The 27,586-nt window shown below is 39.2% G+C and overlaps 2 protein-coding genes across 2 annotated transcripts; one reads left to right on the top strand and one right to left on the bottom strand.

The window, feature by feature from the left end:
• Nucleotides 1-374: 374 nt before the first annotated feature.
• Nucleotides 375-16,427, bottom strand: LOC134654326 (katanin-interacting protein-like). The gene is made up of 15 exons (XM_063509791.1): nucleotides 16,277-16,427; nucleotides 15,019-15,111; nucleotides 11,801-11,901; nucleotides 11,449-11,610; nucleotides 10,424-10,743; nucleotides 9,790-9,969; nucleotides 9,467-9,604; nucleotides 8,852-9,119; nucleotides 8,327-8,557; nucleotides 7,735-7,909; nucleotides 6,559-6,743; nucleotides 4,062-4,206; nucleotides 3,697-3,790; nucleotides 2,328-2,443; nucleotides 375-468 (listed from the first exon to the last, which is right to left on the bottom strand). Exons 1-15 carry the CDS (start codon nucleotides 16,360-16,362, stop codon nucleotides 375-377), a joined length of 2,388 nt encoding a protein of 795 aa, XP_063365861.1. The 5' UTR covers nucleotides 16,363-16,427.
• Nucleotides 16,428-17,191: 764 nt separating this feature from the next.
• On the top strand, nucleotides 17,192-19,482 carry LOC134653898 (arginine--tRNA ligase, cytoplasmic). The gene has a single exon (XM_063509262.1). It carries the CDS (start codon nucleotides 17,305-17,307, stop codon nucleotides 19,357-19,359), a length of 2,055 nt encoding a protein of 684 aa, XP_063365332.1. The 5' UTR covers nucleotides 17,192-17,304; the 3' UTR covers nucleotides 19,360-19,482.
• Nucleotides 19,483-27,586: the final 8,104 nt, after the last annotated feature.

Genomic DNA, 27,586 nt, shown 5'->3' with positions numbered 1-27,586 from the left:
TTTGAATAAATGACACGAGATTTGAATAAATGATTCCGTACTACGATTATTTTCCTCTTCTGATGATATTTCATCCTCCAAGTAAATTATAGATGATCAAGCAAATAAGTCAGTAGGAAAAGGCGCGAAATTCAAATTTTCTATGGGACGTTATCCCATCGCGCCTACATTTTTCAAATTTGCCGCTTTGACCTTGGTGGTTGACGGTGTGTTATGACGCCGTGGTACTTTCCACATGTCGCCACCGTAAAGACGGCCGTCTTTTGCTGCCGCTATATGACGGCCGTCATATGACGGCACCGTTTTCGGAGGAATCCAAAGCTTTACAAAGCTATGGCAACACGTCCCTACGTAACTGCTTGTGTATATTGATGTTAGTGTAGTCTGTGGTGGCTGACGCCGGTGTAGGGGCGCGCTGCGGGGTCCACGGCGGTGCGCGAGCCCGAGGTGGTGCTGCGCGGAGGGGGGCTGCAACCAACACTCATTCACCTTCATTTTGGTCTCCATCAGACCATCAACAGTTAACCTGCTAAGGCCCAGACATACAAAAGAAACATCCAAAATTTGCCACTGAAATTTGAACGTAAACTGTAGGAAATAGAGTTGATTTTGTGTTGTTTGAAAATTGAACGAAACAAAGCAACAGCGACTCTGTTCCAATAGTTAACCTCCTAAGGCCCAGCCATACAAAACCAGCCCATAGACTAGGAATCCTCTAGACGGAGTTTAGAGCAATTATTTCATGAAACCGATGCTGCCAAAAATACGGGGGTGCGGGGGACGAGGTGAGCGAATCCCGTGCCGTGATTGGTCCGTTCAAAGACACGGACCAATCACGGCACGGGATTGACTCGAAGATGGAGTAAAACTACCGTATAAGTGGCAGAGGGGGTAGCGTTACTATGCTCAGTCTAGAGGATGTCTTTGTCTGTGGCCCAGCCATACAAACGAAACATCCAAAATTTGCCACTGAAATTTGAACCTAAACTGTAAGGAAATAGAGTTGATTTTGCGTTGTTTGAAAATTGAACGAAACAAAGCAACAGCGACTCTGTTCCAATAGGGAATATTACGCGAAATTCTGCGTAGGGGGCGCCACTCCCACGCCAGTCACGATCTAAGGGTCTACCGCAAACGAGTGTCAAAATTTTGTTATCTAACCTCTCTATCGCTCTTGAATATTCGAGCCATAAAGAGGCAGATAGCCGAGTTTCGATTTCGCGTTTCCCGGTAGGCCCTTTGTAAACAAACCGCCTTGATGTATCAATGTCATATTTGATTGTCTGTGAAAACTTGTTAAAAAACAGTTTAAGGTACATACTGATGTATAAGTTACTCTATGGTATACCAAAGTCACTAGTGCTGCACTCTGGCGGCAAAACATTGCAGTAATACTCCCTATTGAACATGGTTTAAATCACATCGAACATGAATATGTACTATAGGTAAGACCTTGGGCCTTAGGAGGGAGACGCTAAAATGTAAGCGAGGTCATCTTCCTCGCGTTGTCCCGGCATTTTGCCACGGCTCATGGGAGCCTGGGGTCCACTTGGCAACTAATCCCAATAATTGGCGTGGGCACTAGTTTTTACGAAAGCGACTGCCATCTGACCTTCCAACCCAGAGGGTAAACTAGGCCCGTATTGGGATTAGTCCGGTTTCCTCACGATGTTTTCCTTCACCGAAAAGCGACTTTTGGTAAATATCAAATGAATATCTGGGAGACGAGGTTTGCTCGGAAAACATACTAAAACTCAAAAATTTGCGTTTTCCCAGAGATAACACCTAGCTAGATCGATTTTTCGCCCCCGAAAACCCCTATATACCAAATTTCATCGAAATCGTTAGAGCCGTTTCCGAGATCCCCGAAATATATATATATATATATAAATAAATAAACAAGAATTGCTCGTTTAAAGGTATTAGATATTTCGTACATAAGTTCCGAAAAACTCATTGGTACGAGCCGGGGTTCGAACCCGCGACCTCCGGATTGCAAGTCGCACGCTCTTACCGCTAGGCCACCAGCGCTCTCTAAAATACATAAAAAATACATAAATATTATAGGACATTTTTTTACACAAATTGACTAAGCCCCACGGTAAGCTCAAGAAAGCTTGTGTTGTGGGTACTCAGACAACGATATATATAATATACAAATACTTAAATACATAGAAAACACCCAAGACTCGGGAACAAATATCTGTGCTAATCACACAAATAAATGCCCTTACCGGGATTCGAACCCAGGACCGCGGCTTCACAGGCAGGGTCACTCACTAGGCCAGACCGGTCGGTCAGCCAGGTGTGAGACATAAAAGTGCTACCTGGGCGTGGAGTCGTCATCGTTGTTCTGCAGGCAGACCCACTGCGGCGCGAGCGTGCCGCCGGGCTTCGCGCACTCCAGCGTGCCGTTGAACAGGAGCAAGTCGTCGATCAACACCTGCGACAGTATTCACGCCTTTATTATTATGCTAAATAGGTTACTAGGGATGTTGCGGATGCCGATTTTTTGACATTTTTAAAGGCTCACATCCGCGGATGCGGATCCGGATGCGGATGTCAAGATAGTACCATAAAAAAACCGGCCAAGTGCGAGTCGGACTCGCGCACGGAGGGTTCCGCACCATCAACAAAAAATAGAGCAAAACAAGCAAAAAAACGGTCACCCATCCAACTACTGACCCCGCCCGACGTTGCTTAACTTCGGTCAAAAATCACGTTTGTTGTATGGGAGCCCCACTTAAATCTTTGTTTTATTCTGTTTTTAGTATTTGTTGTTGTAGCGGCAACAGAAATACATCATCTGTGAAAATTTCAACTGTCTAGCTATCACGGTTCGTGAGATACAGCCTGGTGACAGACGGACGGACGGACGGACGGACAGCGGAGTCTTAGTAATAGGGTCCCGTTTTTACCCTTTGGGTACGGAACCCTAAAAACGTCAAATATTACATTTTAGTAATTTTTATTTCAAAAAACCGGCCAAGTGCGAGTCGGACTCGCGTTCCAAGAGCTCCGTACATTAAGTCCCACTCACGCTTGACTGCTCATTTCTAATAGGTTTTTTTGGTTAATGACTAAATTACCTAGCAGTCTAGCACTTACGCCGATGCTAAGACGTTCCTGTACCGACCTGGGGGCCGATTTTTGAATTTCGATCGCTCGATTTCGGCACTCGAAAATCGGTGAAAAACGGAGAAATGCTGATTTTTGAAATACGAGCGATAGAAATTGGGAATCTATTGGTATTGACCACTCGTTTTCAATTCTATTAGTAGAATTTACATGCCTAGTAGTGGAGAGATTACTGAAAGAAATAGACGAAATCGAGCGGAAATTTCAAAAATCGGCCCCATGTTCCACATCCGCATCCGCATCCGCATTAAATCCGCATCGATTTTATGCGGATGCGGATGTTGAAAATAATGCGGAAGTTCCGCGGTTGCGGTACCTTAAGCCTTTATAAGGTAAAGGGAATAATTCCTACCTGATTTTAAACTTTATTTCAAAGTAATAGGGTTCAATTTTGTATAGTTTCTGCATACTTCGATTATTATGGCGCCCGTGGCACGGAGTTGATTTAATCGTCAAATCGCAAAACTTGCGAGCGGCGAGGCGAATGACTAGGGCGCAAAAGTGTGTTCGCATAAAACTGGATTCCAATGTACCTATAATGGTAAACAAATATCTTACTCCAAATTCCTTGACGCCTCTCGAGGGAGTTTTGCCGTAGTTCCATATTTTCATCCCATAAATTGACACTGGTGCGTCGAACACGAAAAATACCCTGCAACAGTTCACAGGTTAAGGCCATATTCGCTAGGTGCACGACTGGTGCTGCCCTCATTTTGGCAGACTTTCTACGTTAAATCTTATGGAGTAAAATTAGTTCAAGCGGCTGCCGCTAGTACTAATGGCGGCCATTCCATAAGATTACCTGTGTGTGTGACGATCAGCGCCGACTTCGCACCTTGCCAATATCTAGCCAAAGTACTTAAAATAAGTATAGTAACTCAGTAAATGCTGTAGTTTTACGAAGTAAATACATTATTAAGTACCTGTTGAGTGTGTGTGGCAAGATGGGCGCTAGCCAGGAGTGCGCCGCGTCACACGAGACGACTCCGTCCACAAGTTTGTCCGGCGTCCGCACGTCCAGAGCGCGCGCGTCCAGCACGTTCACGCTCGCCGGGTGCGCGCACACGTCTGACAAAAACATATCCACCGTTAAGCTTTGGATTCCTCCGAAAACGGTGCCGTCATATAGCGGCCGCAAAAGACGGCCGTCTTTACGGTGGCGACATGTGGAAAGTACCACGGCGTCATAACACACCGTCATCCACCAAGGTCAAAGCGGCAAATTTGAAAAATGTAGGCGCGATGGGATAACGTCCCATAGAAAATTTGAATTTCGCGCCTTTTCCTACTGACAAGATTTGCTTGATCATCTATAATTTACTTGGAGGATGAAATATCATCAGAAGAGGAAAATAATCGTAGTACGGAATCATTTATTCAAATCTCGTGTCATTTATTCAAAATGGCGTCACCGCTATCTAATAAAACGTTCACGAAACTATCGACACCGTCATGACGGCCGTCATCTTACGTTACGTTGACAATCAACGTAACGTAACGCCGTCTAGGAAACCGCGCCATCTTGTTTACATAGACAACGTTCTAGTGACGTCATTCAACGCTATATAGCGGCCGTAATATGACGGCACCGTTTTCGGAGGAATCCAAAGCTTTACACCCAGGCGCTGTTGGGAGGCCAAATGATCTGAACGTCTAAGGGCCAGTTGCACCAATCACAGTCAACAGACTGATCAACGTCACGCAGCAGAGATCTATGAAACATCCCATACAATAAAATTTAGCGAACGATGACAGACGGTTTGGTGGTTGCACCTAAGCGGGTAGTTTGTAATGGTCGGTCTAGCCAAGATGGCAATCGTGTATTGACAAACGCCAAACGAATAGAAGAAATGTATCGGGATAACTGATGCTACTAAAAGTCACGTGACAATTTCCATAAATTATTGGCGTTTTCGGTCAACTATTGTCAAGTTTTTTTTTCACTGCACCAGTTCAAGCCCAAAAGTTCACCTGATATTACGCTCTACTGTGATCTCGCTTGTTACGCCGCAGTGTCATTTCTTGCGTTGTCGTTGGTACCCTGTGGTTCGGATAGTTTTGGCCCTTTTATTGTTGAAAAAATACACCTTCAGGTCATTTCTATTTACGGACACAATTTTTATGAGAAATTGAATTCACTTGAAGAAATAACAAACGCACACTTGTGAATCCTTTACTTTCTGAACGGACTATTTATTTACAGCTAAACGTTTTATTAAAGATCTAATAAAAATAATAGGTCACTCATGGACGTAGAATATTACGGACGGACTGTCACCTAAGACAAACTGTGACATTGCAATGGCGGACGGTTTGAATGTGTGCGTGTAGACGAGTGTTACCATGTAACACAAATTCTCCCCTAATGGTGAAACAATTATTTTTAATATCGTCCTTGTTTTCAAATAAAAAAAATAGGACAGTTTTACGTTAGACAATAAAAAAGGTGTGTACGTATCTGATTTTATAGGTCTTGAAAATGTGCAATATTGCACAATTACTTTGTGCAAACATTGACAACAGTTTTATCTTTATTTTATCTAAAAATACAAATGAATTGTGTAGCTACTGGTAGAAAAATGAATGTATAATTATTGCTACTGAAATCTAGATTAGGAAAAATTAAAACCTTATTTTGCTAAGCCCTATCCGGGTCCTAGTAGTTATGTACCTATGTGCCTACCTAGCATTAAGTTGCATGTGCCCACTGTACCTACTTGGTTGCAAATAAACATTGAAATTGAAATTGAACATTATTTTCAATACGTAATGATATTTAGCATCGTAATGAAATCAGTTCGTCATGTTTTTTTAAATTTATACATTTAACTTGAAACATACATATCTGGTTTTCTTCAACAAAAAAATTATAATACATAACAAACAAACGTTAACTATCAAACATGCATGTAAGCGTCTAATCTCCTTAGTATCGGGAAATTACCATACCGACTTAGTTTCAAATGCACAATCAATAATTTAACCATTTACCTAAATGATCTCTTAATACATAATGATTTAATAAGAAGGGTATCAATTACCCTACTTTCGGGAAATTACCCTATTCATGTTACTGGTCACACTCCTGTTTTGCAGTTTGATAATTTATAAACAACAAATTATCGTGATTTTACGTACTAATTGATAATCTTAAGTATGAAAAGTTATTCCGTGACTTTTTTTCTTTCGATCGGTACAATTCTAGCAGGATTTAACTACGCATGCCGGCATATTTTATATTTTTCTTCGACATGTTTACTTCAATGACGTTTCGATTCGTCTGACGGCAAACTGGTGGATGTGGGCAGTCAATGTGTGTGTGTCACGCGTAAATACTATGAAACTGGTGGATGTTGGAATCACAGTTGTGTTGTAAGCGAAACTCCGTCCGTAATATTATAGGTTCATGAGGTCACTCACTGGTCTCGGTAACCGGTATGAGGTTCCCCATAGGATCGTACAACTCGACCGCCGTAAGACCCACGTAGTACGCGTCACCCCAGGTGGAGAATATGCTGATCTGGATAACGAAGCCGATGGGCGCGCTCAGCTCTGCACCGCCGTTGTACACCTCTGTGTAGTCGAGTTCCTTTGGGTTTTCTAACCTGATAGAGGAAAATAATCACAATAAACATAACTTTAAGGTGGAAAATTCATTGTAAATTCTTCAAAATGTTGGTGGAAATAATCTTTTGCCTTTCTCGTAATTAAGTTTCAGTAATTACCCATATAATTTTATACCTATATAGAACCGTTGACATTCGACAATTGTAATTTGTAATTTGAAATTTAATGTAATAATAACATGCATGGCTTGCAACATTAGATACTATTATACTATTAGATATTAAGGGTTACATTAGCATAATATGCTTAGTACTTAAGATATTGCATGCACGCAATTAATGTTCACATACATGGCTTTGTCATGTCATGGAAAAACAATTTTCACATGCCTTATGGCAGAACATATTAAGGGCCAACATTGTAAATTTATAACATCCACTGTACTATACCATATGTTCTTGTGAATAAACGTTCATTCATTCATTATATACGTACCCCATAAACGAGTTTGCTTTCGTTAAAAAACTCATATTAGTCATGCTCTGCTGTGGACCAAGAGCTGGGTGTATTGGGGATGGGTTGGGAAGACCCAAGCTGCCCAGGAACGGAGTAAGTGGAAGGAAAAGATTAGAGCCCTACACCCCAGCAGGAGGTAACAGGATGGAAAGAAGAAGATTAGTCATGGTCAAATCACGACAGTTTTTATTATTTTACCCTTTATTCAAGAAACGGCATGAGGACGGCACAGTAAAAGACAGCTCAAAGAAGTCTGGCTGCAGCATTGTTACAAGAGGTCTCGAGAGATATAGAGGCAGTCCTGGCTCTGGATAATGGCCGCACCTTTCATATGCCAGGACGTAAATCGGCGATCTATGTGTATGACTCTAAGAATCTATAATTTGTAAATATGAATGACACTCTCAAAATGACACCGCGTCAGTCGCTGACCCTGACACCTGAGCGTAAAAAAAATCCTTTGACACCTGGAATGATGTAAAAATCTTGACATAACTATGTAAGTTCGTTTACCGATCTTCAGCCTGCAAGTCCAGCTGCTGTACATAATCGTAGCAGGTATCTCCAGGGGCCCGCCGGAGTAATATCGGGCGGCTCTGAAGAGGGTTGCCGTCTAGGGAGATGCGGCAGTGCTTGGCACCGATGTACGACAGGTCCACGTTGGCGTTGTAGTTCCAGATGCGAATACCTGGAACAGATCATAAGTATCTGCGTTTCATTAATACACATACCTATACAATTTCTTGGCTTTGAGCTTGAAGACTGAATGCTTGGGCCAAAAGTCATCCTCACAGACTTAAAAGTCTGTGGTCATGCTCTAACTAACACGATTACTATCTTCAATAGTGGACCATGACTAAGGAGATCGAATCAACGCTAGATTGTTTACGTTCAAATTCTTTGTGTTTTGATGGGTACGACCTATAGAAGTGTAATGTGACTTACTTACTCCGCCACTCTCATCCACCATCATATACCCTCAAAGTCCGTTGAAATGTTGCGTCAGTTAAACAGGCTCTTGCAGTCCAGCAACTTGAATTTTCTTCTTTCTCCAGACGGTCTTCATAAATACTCTATATCTAATAACTTTAAGCAATCAACTTACATGTGATTTCACTAGTCTCTGGTAACTCCATGACGATATGACAAAACATGCTCCCCGAAACAAAGTTCGTGCACCACATATCCTCAAAGTCCGTGGAGATGTTGCGTCCGTTGAACAGGCTCTTGCAGTCCAGCAACTTGGACGGGTCGAGGCGATCTTCCGAGATGTGGGACGTGTAGGCGTAGGCGCGGTGCACGCGGATGGCGGACCTGTAGCAGAGGATCTCGATTCCTGGGGATGGAAAAAGGTAGGTACACCTATCTTAATATTTTTATTGGCTAACGTGATTTGACACTAGTTTTACCGGATAGAAAGGAAGTAAGAATAACAGAACCATAAAAAAAATGGTTCAGAAGGACAAGTTTACCAGGAAATACAGAATTACAGACAATGGAAACTATAGCTTGTCAAATTTGCGATGGTCCATAGACTGCGGGCGACGAGGGACGAAAGACAGCATCAGTCAGGAGTCAAGCCCCGCTACCCGCACACGCAAGAGTCGTGCCACCATAACGATCAGCATACCTGTCAGCCCTATCAGATTCCTCTGTCCCCACGTTGACATGAGCGTTATCTTAATCTTCTTGGCCTCGTATTTGGTCTCCTTCTGCTCTTCCCAGGATTCATTCAGCGTAGGACTGAGTCCGTCCCTCCCGTCGGCTGTGGGAGGCCTCATGTCAGCTGGAAATGCTGGGATGTCACTGGGCTCGTTGTCTCGCATGAGCGCTTGGAAGTTCCTGTCGTTTACCATTAAGGCTTCGAGGATGGATGGGTCTTTTGTGAAGAGGATCGTCTGGAAGAGGAATTTTCTGTCTGAATCTGCACGTATTCTCGCGTTGACGCGGTTTCTTTAAATTTAAGAACGTCACATAGCTGGTGCAGTTTTCTGTCAGAAATATAGGTCTAGTTATTCGTAAGATGGCATCGAAATCACAGAACGAATAAATCAGAGTGGGTACTTAGACTTAAGATTAAGACGTGGGTAAAGTTCAATGACCAAAACCAATACCGCTCTAGAGATAGACTGGCTGATATGCTATTGTAAAATTTCCCTGTGTATTTAAAAAAATCTGTCATTGACGCCTATTGATGGCTCAGGCGCAGGCGATAGCCTACCCACAGAATACCCTTCATACTCACGTCACCGAACGTAGGGAGAAGGCCCTTGAGCTCCCCGCTCGCGCGAGCAACTTCACCGTGAAATATAACACGGTCATCCAATTTGATCTGCACCAAGCGGATCCCACGTGAAGAGTATATGCGGGACTTGTTATAGTTCTGAAAAATACCCTCATATGAAGAAAATCGTCGTCAACTAGGCCTAAAACTAGACCTAAATATAGGAACCGAAAATTATTACCCAATTCATGTCAAGTACACTAAGAGTAAGAGTGATCACTGATCGCCTATTTCTAAATGAATGCTGGTGAGAAATGTAAAACTGTTTCTAAAGTGTTACGTACCCAAATTCTGAGCAAAGCGATAGTGGCGCAGTTAGCCAAGAGTAAACTAAGCACTACGGGTGCACTCCTTGGTATAGGAGTCGTCCAGCTATGTCGGTCGTCTCTTGTTCGTACCACTCCATCCACGATTGCATCGGGGCGACCTTGCTTTGTATCGCCGGCTTCTGAATCCGTCCATACCTATACAGTAAGTAATACATTTACCTTAGTACAGTAAAGGTACCTACTCGACACAATTTATTTGGAACGTGGTTTGGGGTAATTCCCACAATGCTTACAATGGGCCTCAGAAGGAGGTCTTCTGCAAGTTACATGATGGTCTAGCTCTATAGATAAAGAAGGTTGCAGGAGTTTATTGGCCAAGCACCCTTTCTAACTTTACGAAGGTTGCAAGACGCAAAAACTGAACTAAGATCAATATCTTATATACAGCAATCTGTAGGTATAATTATTAGTTTTCGATAAGTCACTTTATTGTTGATATGCCCTTGCAGGGCTTATGTTTGAGTCAGTCATTACTTGTTATTTAACACATGTAATTTTTTTTCAATTTCATCTGCTTATATTGAATGTCTTTCAGCTTTGCACTTGGAAACACAGTCAATCAAAACAGTAAACCCAAACAGTAACTTACCTTTTCGATTGGCACTAGTTGTCCGTCCGAATTAAACAGCTCTATGCCGTTCAATCCAACCAAGTACTTGTCCCCCCAGTTGGAGTATACCTTCAGTTCCAGCAACCTCCCTTCAGGCAATTCGGGTATCACAAACTCGCTTTTTAACCACTCTTTTGTACTTTTTGTGTCGGTGTTCCTTAAAGATGGCACAGAACTTAGTGATGCAGGTTTCTTTGGCGGATTGGTGGTGTAACTAGCGTATTTTTTAAGCGAGCCTGTGTGAATGCTTGATGACGTATCGTTAGATTTTGTTCGGCCTGTTTTGATGTCTTGCTGTCCTGTGAAGTTAACCAAATTAAGGAATAAAGCTTATACTGCTGGAATCCAGCAGCTGGATAAATTTTTCGCAACATTTTTGCATCGTATACCTACTCATCATAGACCTTTTAGTAGAGTCGTACAAATCGTGCTCAATCTCAACAGGTTAAAAAAGAGTCTGTGCGGAAAGAGAATTAAGAGTCGCGCATGGAATGTAAGGGAGCCCATACATTTCACGACTCTTCTCTTTCCGCACAGAATCTAGAAGATGAAACAACGGAACAAAGCAGTTAGTCTTGTTTCGTCTCCAGTAAGTCCAGTACGTTTGTGTTGCAGTTTAAATCATCCCAGTTTATTGCATTAATACGGACTGTTCTATGTAGGTATTTTTAAGGTACTCATTCGTCCCAAGTATGATGTCGTTGATCTCGTGTTCCTCACGGCGATGGCGAGGTGTTACCCTACACTCTACCATAGAGAAATTCTTTATGGTGTTACGTAGTGAAAGGAGAGGAAAGTCGTTGAAGTTCATGGAATCATCCCAGTCCAGTAGATTAAGGAGGCTTCTACTCACTCGTCCCAAGTATGACGTCCTTGAAGTCGTGGTCTTCCCTGCGATGGCATGGTGTCACGTAGTGCGGCAGCAGATCGGAGAGGAAGTCCTTGGATGAACCGTTGGTGTCGTTCAGGTACATTCGATTATTATTACGGACGGTTGTACTCACTCGTCCCAAGTATGACGTCCTTGAAGTCGTGGTCGTCCCTGCGATGGCGGGGCGTCACGTAGTGCGGCAGCAGATCGGAGAGGAAGTCGTTAGATGAACCATTGCTGTCGTCCCAGTCTAGAAGACTATTGCGATACTTTCGTCGGCCGTTCTGGGAGTAGCCTGAATAGATCAAGATGGATTTGTGTGTTCAACTTTGGTGGTTATCGATAAAGGTGCTAAGGAAAATATATGCAACTGCCATCTGAGTCATCTGACCTTTCAACCGAGAGGGAAAACTATGAGTTATTGAGATCGCATGATAAGAGATGTTCTTAAAATATTTAGGTAGTGGGAATTAGTCTAGGCCTACCTTTACTGTACCGAACTGTACCCGCGGAATGGGCAAGCGGCTGCATTTGAGGTTTGTTGAGCAAATCCATCGTGGTGTCCAAAGATGTCCTTCTTGTTAACCTGTCATCGAGATGAGATGCTTTGAGATAGAGAGAGAGACAGAGAGAGAAACTGAAGTTATCTCTTGTTTACCAAATGTTATTTTTTAGGCCTAGTTGGAATTGAGGTGTGGGAAAAGTAAGTATCGATATTAAACCGTACCGTAATGGGCGTAATGTTGTATATACTACACTCGAGAGCAATGTAATCGGGTCTACTACATGCAAGGAGAGAGAGTTGGCAAAATTACTGTAGTAGTGTAGATGAATCTACAAGTTCCTCAGAAATGTGGCAGCGAATGAGATGGATCAAAGGTTTAAAAAAATCTAGTTACAACTTTTCACATGAAGAAAAGTCAAACATGCTAAACAGCCTGGCCCCAGACTTTGTTCTTCCACAAGCTCCCGTGTGCTTTTCGAATAACCCTATTTTAGACATCAATTTTTCTATTCAGGAGCTAAATAACTGTTTAAAAAAAAAAGACACAGCACCAGGAGATGAAGAAATCACTTACTCTATGATATACTATCTACCAGACTCAGCAAAAAAATATTTGTTAAATATATACAATCTTATTCTAAGTTCTGGCGAGCTGCCTTCTCAGTGGCGAGAGATTAAAGTAGTTCCCATACCTAAACCAGACAATAATCCAAACTTACCTCCTAAGATTAGACCTATTTCACTAATATCATGTTTATGTAAGACTCTCCACCTCTTACTAGTTAAAAGACTTGAATGGTACATAGAATCAAATCATTTTCTATCTCCGTGCACGACAGGTTTTAGACGAGGCCAGTCATCGCTGGACTGTCTGACTAGAGTTGTCTCTCACATACAAATCGGTTTCACCACAAATGTTCCCACACTCGCTTGCTTCCTGGATATTGAAGGCGCTTATAATAATGTCCTAATTGATCGATTAATGAACATTTTAGATGACCTAGGAGTTGGTAAGCGGATATGCAAATACCTGTGGAATTTTCTGAGTAATAGGATTCTTATAGTTAAAGATACTGTCAACAGCCAAGAAACAGTAATAAGACATACCAGCAAAGGCCTAGCACAAGGCGATCCACTTTCCCCGCTCCTTTTCAATATAGCTACATCGAAATTGTGCCGTGACATCACAAACGTACATATGTGTCAGTATGCAGATGATTTTATATTATATAAAAGTAATAAAAATATCGCCCTTAGTCACAATGCTATTCAGGAAGCATTAGATTATTTTGTTACTACCTTAGGTACTTTAGGTTTACAGATATCAGAACAAAAATCAAAATTTTGTATTTTCAGCAGAGGGCATAAACGACAACAGGTAGAGCTAACAGTAAACAATTTGCCTTTAGCTTCGGTCACATCTTATAAATACTTAGGCCTTTGGCTTGATAGGTCACTCCGTTGGGGCAAGCATATCAATGAAATTACAGAGAAAGCACAAAGAAACCTTAATGTCTTACAAGTCTTAGCTGGTAAATCATGGGGCCTACATCCTAAGCACTTACGTAGAATATACATCGCGCTAATTAGGAGCCGAATCGATTATGCTAGTTTTTTATACGACAACAGTGCAAAATGCAATACATATAAGCTAGATAAAACACAAAACAAGGCGCTGAGGATTGTAGGCGGCTTCATACGAACCACCCCCATCCATAGTATGGAAAGTGAAATTTGCATTCCACCTTTATTTGTCAGAAGGCGATTTCTTGCAATTAAGTACCGGCTGAAAGCTCTTTCCACTTCAAATAACGAAACCAACTCTCTGCTACACAATTTAACTTTGCTCAATCAGAATAGGTACTGGGTGAATAAAAAACCGCCTCTCCTAGTCACCGCTGGTAGGGATGTTGCAGATGAAACCATATTCTCATCTGACCGCCTACAAATGTTTTCTCTTAACACGTAGGTATCAAATATAAATGTGAACACTCTGGTTACCTCCAATTTAGACTGTATAAGTGACTCTAAAAATACTTATGAATATAACTGTCTTAAATATAATGTCTTAGAGGAGTTACGTCAAAAGTATAAGGATTGGCAATTTTTATACACAGATGGGTCTAAGAGTCCGCTTGGAAAGGGAGCCGCTTTTTATGACACACGTAATCCTTTATGTGACCAGGATAACATGTTTAAGGTTGTAGGAGATGTTTGTGTGATGACAGTAGAACTGGTCGCAATCTCGCAAGCACTTTCCTATATCTCTAACAGGCGAATTAGAAAAGTAGTAATTTGTACAGATAGTAAGAGTGCATTACAACATATTTCACGATCGATTCGTGGACACAGAGGGGTACCGACTGTCTATGAAATTCTTGAAAAGATCCTTCTTTTAACACAAAATAATAGTGTAGTACGTCTACAATGGGTTCCTTCTCATATAGGATTAACGGGTAATGAGAAAGCTGATCAGCTAGCTAAACGGGCAGCAGTAGACGGAAATGAAACGGTCATCAGACCGAGTTATTTAGAAGCTTTTAGTCGCTATAGGAGCACAATCCACTTACTATGGAAGGAATACTTCAACGAACGCTCTAAAGAAAAAGGGATTTGGTACAAGGCCATTGCAAGTGAGCCTCCGCGGATTCCATGGTGCCTTAATACTGACGTGGGTCGAAAGACTGTCGTAACAGCGCATAGATTACGAACTGGTCACGTGCCCCTCAATAAATTTAGGTTTCTAATGAAGCAGATCGACTCTCCTAACTGCGACATCTGTGGATCAGTAGAAGATGTCTATCACATTCTTATAGAGTGTAGTAAAAATCGCGCCCTTAGGGAGGCGCTCATAACTTCAGCCAATCTAATGCCATATGACATTGGTGCTTTCATAAACATACTCAGTCAACCAACATCAGATACGGCACAAATGGTTTTTAGATTGGCTGGAGTTATACTGAATAAATAGGTAGATTTGTTTTATTTTATACATTTAAATTATTTTAAATATTCACTGAATTTTGTAATTTTTAGAAGTACTCATAGGAAGCGGACCATAGGGCCGATATATACAAATGTATGAAGGTCCTGTTAAATAATAAATTGAAAAAAAAAAAAAAATGTAATCGGGTCACATTGTATGGAACCCACTTTCGGATTGATTATGTGCACGCTTATTAATTTTCTCCTCCATACCTGAGAGTCTGAGGCTTGGCATAGTTAAGCTTGGACTTATCGAGGGTAGGAGGCGATTCGTTGCTGTTTCTGATATGCGTTTCTTTCATCTCCCTGCAATATGTGAAATGGTTTAATGTTAGGGAAAATGTATACCTACGCTTGCGAAAACGGCAAGGCTATAATATAAGGGTGTATTTACATACACCAAAGGCAACATTTTCAAATGTAAGTAGGTACTTAAGTGTGTTAGGCCGCAGATGCCTACGTGCATTAATATCAACTAGCGACCCGCCCCGGCTTCGCACGGGTTAACAAATTATACATAAACGTTCCTCTTGAATCACTCTATCTATTTAAAAAAAACCGCATCAAAATCCGTTGCGTAGTTTTAAAGATCTAAGCAAACATAGGGACAGACAGACATCGCTAAGCGACTTTGTTTTATACTATGTAGTAATACTTATTGTTATTGAACGAGCGAAAGCGAAGGTCTCCCGGTTCAGCCTGGGCTTGTATATCCGGCTGACCGGCTGTTTTTACATACAGGGGGCCGATTTTTGAATTTCGATCGCTCGATTTCGTCACTCGAAAATCGGTGGAAAACTGCGAAGTGCTGATTTTTGAAATACGAGCGGTAGAAATTTGGAATTTAGTGGTAGGTATGTATTGACCACTCGTTTTCAATTCTATTAGTAGAATTTACATGTCTAGTAGTGGAGATATTACTGAACGAAATACACGAAATCGAGGAGTGGAATTTCAAAAATCGGCCCCCTGATCGCATTTCTCAACCGTTTGTGCGAAAATCTTTTGCTTTAACTTGTAGGTAGAAAAGTTTTCAAAATGGCAGAGCCATTTGGGTTCGTGAGGTGTCCAGCTCACAGAGCCACTAGGTATACCTAGTTTATCATCATTATTTACCTAATATAAATAATTGGTACCTACCTATCATGAATAAATAACCTCATAAAAGCTCACAACCTGAATGGTAAACGTAGGTAGGTAAAAGTTCTAAAAACGACTTTCTATATTTTCCATATCTCTTATTAATACCAGGAGTTCTTTACTGTACTGGCTGCGAACTCTTAAATATGTTATTAGAAAACTGTGTACACTAGCGTTTAGCCCCAACGTCACCTTGAAACGCGGAAGTGGACCATTGTACTAAAATGACTTTATTGAACGCAAAACCAATACAAACACGGGGTCATTAATCATGTCTAGACCTTGCATGTCTACACAATATGGTACAAACCATCGGAAAACACGCACTTACTTGGTAATGTCCTCCAGCCAGAATGGTACTTCTCCGTCCTTTTCTGAATATCCAAACTCTTCCATCCTTGTGTGCTCCTGAGCCATTCTTCAGCCATCAGAAAAAATATAGCTCTCCGTATTCAAGTACTTAACGAAGACGCAGTAAATACATTACTGTACCTACTCGAAACTTGACGTTGTAAACAAGGCAACGATATAAAGTTAACAAAAATAAAATTGTAAGGGTTTTGAGTATGCCTGTTATTTAATTATTTATTAGCATTATTCACACTTGCCACTTTTGAAACATATTTTGCCGCTGTTTGTTTGACCTTGGTTGCTATAGTTACCTACTATATTTTTTTATAGAGATTAATTATGCTGAACTTTGAAAATGTGTAATATTTCTGCCATTCTGCCAATAAGGTAGGTATAGCTGGTCAACCAAATCTTGTCAGTAAAAAAAACGCGAAATTAAAATTTTCTTTGGGACGATATCCCTTCGCGCCTACATTTTTCAAATTTGCCGCCTTTTTCTACTGACAAGATCTGCTTGACCAAGTATAAATTTTCTCCAATGATATTTTTTTGAACAAAGTGTTTTTTTTAAATAATGTTGGTTAACCAGAACTTGACAGTAGAAAAAGGCGGCACATTTGAAAAATGTAGGCGCGTAGGGATATAGTCCCATAGAAAATTTGAATTTCGCGCCTTTTTTTACTGACAAGATTTGGTTGACCAGCTATATTTATGACTAAGAACAACGGTTTTGGGGCCATATATTTTTATTTAAATCAATTTTTAAACGAGTCACTTCTGTCAGCTGTCCGCTACACGTTCATTGCGTGGTCATACATATCGTGGGATGTATCCCGTCCTTTTCTATCCAATGATTAAATCCCTTTGCAAAACAAGGAAAGAAGGAAGTCATGTCAACTTAAACGTCAACGTGCGGCTAATAAGAATAACCTATAAATAGCGTAGCGAATATTGATGCTTATAATTTTACTTTAAAATCCTGGACATTACATTCAAAGTGCATTTAAAATGTCCACGGCAGACCAAACCGTAAAACAGCTCGAGGAACGAACACGTAAAGCTGAAAAGGAGACAAAAGAAATAGAGGATGAAATCGAAAAACTCACCAAAGGCGATCTCAGTTACATAGGAGATCCCGGGCTTGACAAACTTCTGTCTGAAAATGAGAAGCTCAAGCATCGTCTTGCTATTCTGGAGAACGCTGTCAAAGCCGAGAGCTCTGCGGCTGCTAAGTCGACCAAAAAAGACCCTAGGAAGCGACCCACTCTAATCACCGATGTCGACTCTATAGAAGGCACCATCTGCATACTAGATGAGCTGAAAAACGTTTTCGAAATAGCCATTACGTCCGCATACCCGGATTTGGAAGACCCGCCAGTAGTAATTACTCTGTCTGGTAATAATCCGAAGTTTGGAGACTACCAATGTAATTCAGCCATGCCAATATCCCAGCTGCTAAAGGCTAAGAATATAAAAAGTAACCCAAGGGAAGTAGCTAATAATATATTGAATAAAACTCCGACGTCACCAATTATAGAACGCATTGAAGTAGCCGGGGCTGGTTTCCTTAACATTTACTTGAATAAGAAAGTTGCGGAGCATGTTTTGACTTGTATTCTCCGAGAAGGAGTAAAGCCGCCACCCGTGAAGAGGCAGAGGATCATTATTGATTTCTCGTCACCAAATATTGCTAAGGAGATGCATGTGGGCCATCTGAGGTCTACTATTATTGGAGATAGTATTGCCAGGGTACTTGAGTTCTTGAACCATGATGTCCTCCGCATTAACCACCTTGGAGATTGGGGCACACAGTTTGGTATGTTGATTGCTCATCTACAAGACAAATTCCCTAATTTTAAAAATGAATCTCCACCAATTTCTGATTTGCAAGCATTCTACAAAGAATCTAAGAAGAGGTTTGATGAGGATGAAGTTTTTAAAAATCGGGCTTACACTTGTGTTGTTCACCTGCAGTCTGGCCATCCAGAATACATTGCTGCTTGGAAGCTGATCTGTGAAGTATCTCGCCGTGAGTTCCAGAAAATCTATGACCGCCTTGATGTTACAATTATTGACCGAGGAGAATCCTTCTACCAGTCTAGGATGCTTGTTGTAATAGATGAGTTAAAACAGAAAAATCTATTAGAAGAAGATGAGGGAAGGTTAATTATGTGGGGAAGTGAAAACCGTGAGGGCATACCTTTAACAATTGTTAAATCCGATGGTGGTTTCACTTATGATACTTCCGACATGGCCACTATAAAACAGAGGGTAGAAGAGGAAAAAGGAGATAGGTTTATTTATGTCACTGATATGGGCCAGTATGGTCATTTTGCGCTCATAGAGAATTGTGCTCGCCGTGCTAGTATTTTTAATGAATGCCAAAAAGTGGAACATGTAGGTTTTGGTGTTGTATTGGGGGAGGATAAAAAGAAATTCAAAACCAGGTCAGGTGACACCATCAAACTTATTGATCTCCTCGATGAGGGCTTGAAAAGGGCGCTGGATAAGCTCATTGAGAAAGGACGGGATAAAGTACTGACACCTGAGGAATTGAAACAGGCACAGGAGGCAGTGGCATATGGCTGCATCAAGTATGCTGACCTGTCTCATAATAGGATCAATGACTACATATTTTCATTTGACAAAATGTTGGATGACAAAGGTAATACTGCAGTCTATCTATTGTATGCTCTCACCCGCATTAGATCCATAGCCCGCACTGCCCAGGTCTCAACTGAGGATCTGTTGGCTCAAGTAGAAAAGTCTGGTTTAAAATTATCCCATGAGGCTGAGTTAAAACTTGGTAAAGTGCTTCTTAGATTTCCGGAAGTAATCCTCAAAGTATCCAACGACTTGTTTTTACATACTCTTTGTGAATACTTGTATGAGATCTCATCTGCATTCACTGAATTCTATGACAAATGTTATTGTGTGGAGAAAGACAAAGATGGAAAGATTGTAAGGATAATTTACGAGAGACTAATGCTTTGTGAAGTCACTGCCAGAATTATGGAAAAATGTTTGAGTCTCTTAGGTATCAGAACAGTATCTAAAATGTAAGAAGCCTAGTTGCTCTTAAAAATAGTTATTTATTGAGTGATCTTTCAGTAATTTTAGGTGTATCACAATATTTTCATTACATATTTATGTAACATTTTTACATGCATTTTAAATAAATAAAAATAAAACACTGAAACCATTGTAAACTTTTATTGAGTTCCCAAAAACCTCTACAAAACTATATCTGGTTCTTATCAAAGGTAACATTCATGGAATAACTTGCTACATCTAAGTAAGAAAATTATACAGAATCACTGGGAGAGATTTCTAATATTGAAATATTCAATGTACTATGGAATATGCACCATCTTACACTATAACAATTAGATACCATCACTGATACCATACGTCAAACACTTCACATTGAGACTATTTCTTCTAACACATTAAAATGGCTACTATATTTGTAAAAAAAAACTATTAGAATATTATTGGAAAATAATTAGACAGTTGAATCTAAAAACACCTTACAACATTTTTTTTCTGAGAGTATCTCTCCCGAAGGGGCTAAGGAATGCAAGATATGGGGCTTGTTCAGCCCCTATTTCACATGCGACAGTAATCACAAAAAGTGTCGTATACATAGCAGACTCACTATGGTGATAGGGTCAATACCTAGCTAGCTGCTGTCGTTTATGAAATAGGAACCAGTCTAAATACATACAAATGTTAAATAGTAAATATGATAAAATTATAAATAAATAGACTCCAAACTGGTCGGTAGTTACTTATAGGGTAAAACAAATATTTATTAAATTGTCGTAGGCTACAATCCCATTGCATATCTTGGGAAGACTTGACAACATTCTTCACAACAAAGTGCCAAAACGTACTTGGTACTTCTGAAAATTTTAAAACTCAACGAATTTGAAGGGATCATATAAGTATTAAATGAAAACCTAATTGTAAATGGCACTAAAGACTAATGTTAATCAATTGTTTAAATCTAATGTAATGTACCTATTGTGTATATGGGACATTGTCTGTGAAAAGGGACCTTATTGTCGATGGCACATATATCGCACAGTGTCGCGCGGCATTGTATTTATATCGGAGCATCGTTAATAATGGCGTAACCGCCATCGACAATGAGGTCCCTTTTCATAGATAACGTCACATATTATGTATAAATATCCTCCTATATATATGTTAAATAAACTAGCCCCCTATTTACAACGGAAGAATATAAAACCGACATTCTTAAACAATACTTTGCACTCTGTTTAGGTAACTAATGATCTGAGAACTTACAGTTTTCAGCTGCAATGCAAGAAGGAACCTTATACGTATGGCATACTGTTTAAATTCGTTTGTAGTGCAGTTGGAAACATAAGTTCTTTTCTAATCACGATGTGACTAGGGAATTCATATTATTTTACCCACTAACACTACAGAATTACGAAGGATTCAAATATAATGAAAAAATGCTACTTAATAATTAAATTCAAGACTAAATTTAGGACATTGAATCCGTAAAACCGATACCTATATGTGGTATAATCAACTTTTTATACAATTTTGTGCTTCTAATAGGTAGTAATTCGTATTATAATACCAAATTACCCTGTTACAACCTTGAATAACCGGCAATATATAATTTTAAATTTATCAAACTTATATAAAATATAAATAGCGTTAACATTCCAATTAGTACCTATCCGACATGTCGACTGATTAAATTGCACTCAGTTGTCTATTATAAAAGGAACCATGTGTTGTGTTATAAACAATAAAGTTCAATATAACAAGTCTTTCATGATTTTTTTTTGTAAATTCGTTGTTATTGTGAAATCCCGATATTTCGTGAATGTTGTAAACGTTAGATCACAAACTTTCCATTGTAATGGTCTAAATTCAACAGCGCCGCAACATCTGAATTTCACTTAAACAAACGTACATAGTATCTGTTATAGTTTTAATAAGGTTCATTTTCAAACGAAACAAAAAACTAACCAGTCGACATGTGCAGAACATTGCATTCAGTCAGGGTGTGAACACAACCGTCCATAACGATTTCGAATTCCAACGACCCTCATTACCTACATTTTTTGTAGGTATTGGCAGACATAAATACATTAACATTCAATAGTTTTAACATCCTGTGTGCGACCCGTTACACGGGCAAGGACAGTATCCCCCTTACATTTCATTAATTAAACTATCGAAAAGGACTCTAAAATGTCCGGAACACCATCATGCATAGATACATTACCTACAGCCGTCGGTTATACCCTCCTAAGGCCCAAGGTCCTATAGTACCTATTCAGTTCGATGTAATTTAAACCATGTACAATTGGAATAGAGTCGCTTTTGCTTTGTTTCGTTCAATTTTCAAACAACGCAAAATCAACTCCATTTCCTACAATTTAGGTTCAAATTTGAGTGGCAAGTTTTGTATGTTTCGTTTGTACGTCTGGGCCTTAGGAGGATATATAATTCTGGGGCATTTCGCCCAAAATAAACAATAGCGTACGTAATTGCAATCTCTATCGCACTTTTGAACATTCGAGTAAATATTTCCTAACACTTCTAATGCTGATCGCACTAAACTTATAATTTAACTTTAGATATAAATTACTCTGCCGGATTTATCAAAATTGCTACTTTCATGCATTACATTGCCAATTACTATAACGTAAAATAACATGAAAATAAAATAAAAACATGCCTGTATTACAAAATAAATTTTATATAAGTAAATCACAGTTACAATCAATTCGCGATTTATTGCAGCAAATAATATGACTAGATATTACTGTTGACATTATATATTGATGTACATACACTCAACCAAATGAAACCATAAGCTGCTATGGACATCATTTAATTGGTTTGTTATCGAGATTTGCCCAAACATTTTGTTTTACATCTCTCCATAATCACAAGTGTCTATAGTTTGTTTTTTTTTAACATTAGAAATAAGGTAAACAATCTTGACGTGTCTTTTTATTGAAAAACACGTTATAAAAATAAATAATGGCAAATATGTAACAAGTATGAGTCAAATACGATCATTTATATTCTTCTGCTTTCATAAGTAATATGTAGTTACCTACTGATTTTCAAAAGGCGTTTTTCAATTAAAAGACATCTCAAGATCGCTTACATTCTTTCTAATGCTAAAAAAAGGAACTATAGGCCATAGATTAGTATACTTATGTCTATAGGCAGCGGGATATTTCCTTAATATTATCAAGAAAGTGACGCACCACACTACGCAAACTCAAACCGTGAAATGAGTTGCCGCTATCAAATCGTTAGAAATTCCCTTTTGTGTAGATTTTTAATTTACTTACTTATTATAAGTAACAAGTATGGCAACCGTCACTCCAGTAAATTAATTTCATCAAAACATGTATACCTATTGAAACATAATTTGTCATGTTTCCATCGTATCCCATGTTTCCATTTATTTATGTTTTTAATCTTTAATGCACAAAAGAAAAACTTATCGTACAAAAGGCGGACTTAATGCCAAAAGCATTCTCTATCAGTAAACCTTAAGGCAAAGCAGAGATTGAACATTTAGTTGAGTGAACATCGCTGTAATCGAGTGTTAAAGGGTTGTTAAGTGAACACATATTAATATGAGATCGCTCTATTTAATTGTATGTTAGTTACGGATTGTTTTTTAATTGCATTATTTACGGCGCAACTATACTTGGTCAAGCAGATCTGGTCATTAGAAAAAGGCGGCAAATTTGAAAAATGAACGCGCGAAGGGATATCGTCCCATAGAAAATTTGAATTTCGCGCCTTTTTTTACTGATAAGATTTGCTTGACCAGCTATAAATCAAAAGGTTTAGCTTGCACAGGAAAACGCGTGACTGTCGTTAACTATAGTAAAACAGTTAAAAAAACAAACGGAAACATTTTTCCTCTCTTTGGCAGTATGCTGCGCAATTAAACTATTTTGTAACTAATATATAGTTAGGTACTTTATGGGTCACATATACAAATAGCATATATATTACGTACATTCTTTAGCAGTAAGTTTTTCTATCTTTGACTTGTGAGTTACGTATGCTCGCTTCTATTCCATAACATCAATGGACAAGCTGGGTCGAAGGTTAAATATTATCCATTGTTTGGAAGAAACAGATGTCCACTTGTCTCAGTAGAGAAACCCATTGTTTTACACGACATACTTATAACTATGTTAATCAACATACTTACACACATTTCTTAATTCTTTGCAACATACCTAACTGTGAATAGCAGAAAATAACTTCATTATTAAAAAGTTTTCCTAATTAATCGCATTCTTTTTAATTTCAGTATATAATTATCCAATTCCAATATAACAACTAAAAAGTTTCCGAAGTTAGGAAGATATGACACAAAACATTTTAGAATACGTTCGTTCAATACAACACCAAATAACAGACTTGCGGTTTTCCAGATTGTAGCTACCGCGGAAGCGTTCAGATTCCAAATACACTCAAAAACCATAAGAAAACGAATCTATGTAAATTTCCATGCTTGTTTTGATTGATTTTAGGTTTATCTGGGGGCACGGCCGTGCCCCCGCCAAGACGAGACAAAGGGCAAAAGGCGGTGCATATCTTTGCTCGGCACGTTTCGTCGTATTTTCGAACCCTCGTAGTTTCGGCTAGGAATTATCCTGCATTTGCCACTTCCTTTGGGGTAATAGTAATTATACTATTACCCCAAAGGAAGTGGCAAATGCAATCCTAAACCAAACATCTTTTCAACATCTTATTTACAAAGAGGTTGGTATTCTCTTGCGTGCCAATTTTATTAAAGGGGTTATTAAATGCTGTTCTAAAAATATACAACTAATATCCGAACGCTCCCTAGTTTACCATAAGCAAGTCGTTATTTTAAACGTTAAAACATCTGGGAACTATAAACACCACATAATCATTTAAAATATTGAGCAATCCTTAGAAATACAAGCAATAAAATAAATAAAATAACATAACATTTGAACTCCTTAAGATTAGGTACATATTTGATACACACGCAGACATCGAGCTAGACCTATCCTACACATGTATAAGGAACCTAGGCCACCTAGGGGATCCACGATGAGGTATAAAAAGACTGAAAAACTGGATCGTAAGTATAAGGTGTATAAACGTTTCTAAAAAACCCCAATACATCTATAAAAAAGGGATTGGTCTCGAGATTCAGAGATTCTACGAATACTATAACAATAGTACGTTTTAACAATATTTAACAAAATATACAGATGATTCGATCGCTTATAGTTATTTGGCCTAATGTGCCGTCGGTCGACGGTGATAAGACTATGAGTCATACGCCTACTGCTGATTTGATCTAATGTGTCGACGGCCGATCGTAATATCCGCCAGATCATGAAACTCATTGTCTCGTTCCGTCCCTTCGGGCATCTGAAGAAACCTAACGAATCTAACCAACCTATATATTGGTTTAATGTGACTGCCGTCAAAATATGACACAGGAACTTTACGATCGGACGCCGACATATGCACTGATGTGCCCACGGAAACTTTCTAAATTTTCCAATTTCCCACGTAGTAAAATTTCGGATATTTCTCATATTTTTTTGTATGAGAATCGAAATTTTCCATTTCCAAAATTAAGGTTTCATTTGTCTTCTGAAATTTTCGTAACCTTTTTGGAAACTTTCCGCAAATTGCACATCTGTATGTTAGTGTGATATGATTGTCAGTTTGGCCTCGGCAAGAACGACGATCTGGCCAAGATGGCAGGCGACAAGTCGTTGTGGAGATCGTTGAGAGAGGACTTTTGGAGTATTTCGGTTCCTATGATGATTATAACTTCTAATTTAATAATAGTATTTTATGCAACCGTTGTTTAAGAGGGGTCAAAAAGGCGAGTCACTTGAGTAACAATTTGAGGCGAAGCCGAAAATTGTTAATAAAGACGCGACGAGCATTTTTTGACTCAGTTAAACAACGTTGCATACAATACTTTTTCTACGACCAAGCACTTACTTGTAACCTCCTGTATATTTGTAAATTTATAGTACATTACATAATTAGGGAGGTGAATTCGTGAATGCACCAGATCGCAAGTGTTTGTGGCCCGAAACGAAGGTGAGGGCCATAAATATGCGATCTTTGGCTTTACGAATTACCGCCCGTGGTTTGTCTAAAGTTTTACGTCTTGCCTTGGCCAAGAAGGGAGATTTTCTCCTCGCGTAGTGAAATTGTTAGGAAGCACTTTACAGAATAGTTAATAGTACCAAAAAAACAACGACAATTGTATATAGGTACCATATTCTATGAAATAAATTTATGAACATTTGAATTTTGTGACTTGTTAGAATTAGAATAGTTTTTATTCACTGAATTTTAATTTCAAATTAGATTCTAAATATCTATCCAATATTCAAGGATGGTGTTTTGAATAATACAAAACAATTCCACGTAAAAGAATGGAAGACAACATAAATATAAAAGAATCTATGAAAAAGTATTAGGAACTATCAATAAAAATATATTAAACAAATTTATATCAACGTACGGGTACGTATACCTACCCCATAATTCCTTTAATATAAAAATGGTTATATGCTACTAAATGACAGCAACCTTAACACCATTAAAATAAAGTCTAAATTACAAAAGCTGCCTAAAAATACAATGCTTGTAAAAATACTTTATATCAAAGTAAGGAATCAAACCGGAAAATACTGTGGAACAACGAAACTTTAATTTATCTATGGGTACGGTATATGAACTAGTGTAATTAAGATCTCCAATTACGTATAGTTGCTACGAATTTAGGGGTCAAATTATAATGGGAACGATCGAGTCAGAGTCAACAAAATCTAGTAACCGTACGTAGATAAGTATATGTTACTTTCATGTTTATGCCAAGTTTCATGTTATTACAGCATGTCGTTTTAAAATGCTTCGATTGTATGGATGCGGTTTTTTACAGACGAGTTCGTGTGACTCATAAGGACCACCAATAAATGCCCTTAGTAAGACGTATTGTGAAGGCAGGAAGGCGTACAACTCATAGCGAACATTGGCATAGCTAAACCTAATAGAGAGGATAATCTACAGTCATAAATATGTATACGCACGTTTCCTTATTTCAATAGTATAAGGTCCACAATTGCATACATATTTACGAGCTGATTCTACAGTCTTTGCCCTAAAGCCGTAGATAGCAGCACAAAGATCTCAATGGCGGCATTATACGCCAATCAACGAGGCTTGTCCCGACAGTAATTTGCCTTTTACGCCAATCAGCGACGCCGATTGTGTCCGTGAATAGAGCTTCGAATATAAATTGCAAATAAATTTGTTAAGATTGAATGGAAGTTTCTAGGTACACTTTTTCTACGTGCACAACCTTAAAAGCTCGTGAAAAGTTGTAGATTTTTTTAATAAAACTATCGTTACGATATAAATTACTTAATAATTTGATCTCGGATAGAGAAAAATATTTGAAAAATATTTCTCGTCAGTTGGTAGGCTCAATAATTTTGGCAGACAACACTCGTAGGTATTTTAAATTTGTGTTTGATCTGCCCTATCTGCCTATCATCTAAAATGTTCGATTAGGTTGTTAATTCATACTCTCTAAAGCAGGCAAGTGATAGGAAATGTTGTAGTAACCCGTACGAAAAAATCGCACAATTGGCAAATATACCGCTAAATCGAATCATGCGTTATCCATTTTGAACAGTTACCATCAAATCGATAGTGACGTCCAAACTCCAAAGTAACAAAATATATCGAAACACGCGGTGTGTTACTACAGAAATAAAGATGTGTACCGATATGTTTGGCCACTTTAGCCATCACACCGACTTGAATGTAACAAAGTGAGGGAGGAGGGAGTCATATTTTCATAGAAAATTGACGTTAATGATGACTGATAACAGACAGCGCCACACTTTGTGTTTGCTAATGCCATGCAGCTTAGTCCCACTATGCTCTGAGGTCCCACTCTATCTATTTAACGTTGAATGTACCACGTCGATTGGCGTTCTTAATCCACGGGGCGTCCCAAAATAGCCTAATGAGAGCCGTTCCGAGATTCAATAGGTTAATAGGGCATTCTCCATTGCTTAAGTTCTGGGAAGAGGCGGCGAAGTATCGCCAAGCAATGTACCGTGGCTGCTACGGCGACGAAGACGTGCAAGATGGCGTGGCCGAACGGAATCCGACCGTCGGACTTGAACAACGCGCCGACAAAATTAATAAATTAGTAAATTGGACATTTCATAGCGTAGGT

The sequence above is a fragment of the Cydia amplana genome, chromosome 14, assembly GCF_948474715.1.
Source record: "Cydia amplana chromosome 14, ilCydAmpl1.1, whole genome shotgun sequence".
In the NCBI taxonomy this organism is placed as follows: Eukaryota; Metazoa; Arthropoda; class Insecta; order Lepidoptera; family Tortricidae; genus Cydia; species Cydia amplana.
This window is presented reverse-complemented; position numbering and strand designations above follow the sequence as displayed.

Excerpts from the sequence above, each read along its gene's own strand:
- LOC134654326 (XM_063509791.1), bottom strand. The coding sequence starts at position 16,362 with ATGGCTCAGGAGCACACAAGGATGGAAGAGTTTGGATATTCAGAAAAG. Across the intron at positions 15,112-16,276 it reads TGGCTGGAGGACATTACCAA|GGAGATGAAAGAAACGCATA; the intron begins GTAAGTGCGTGT and ends CACATATTGCAG. Across the intron at positions 11,902-15,018 it reads GCCAAGCCTCAGACTCTCAG|GTTAACAAGAAGGACATCTT; the intron begins GTATGGAGGAGA and ends TCTCGATGACAG.
- LOC134653898 (XM_063509262.1), top strand. The coding sequence starts at position 17,305 with ATGTCCACGGCAGACCAAACCGTAAAACAGCTCGAGGAACGAACACGT.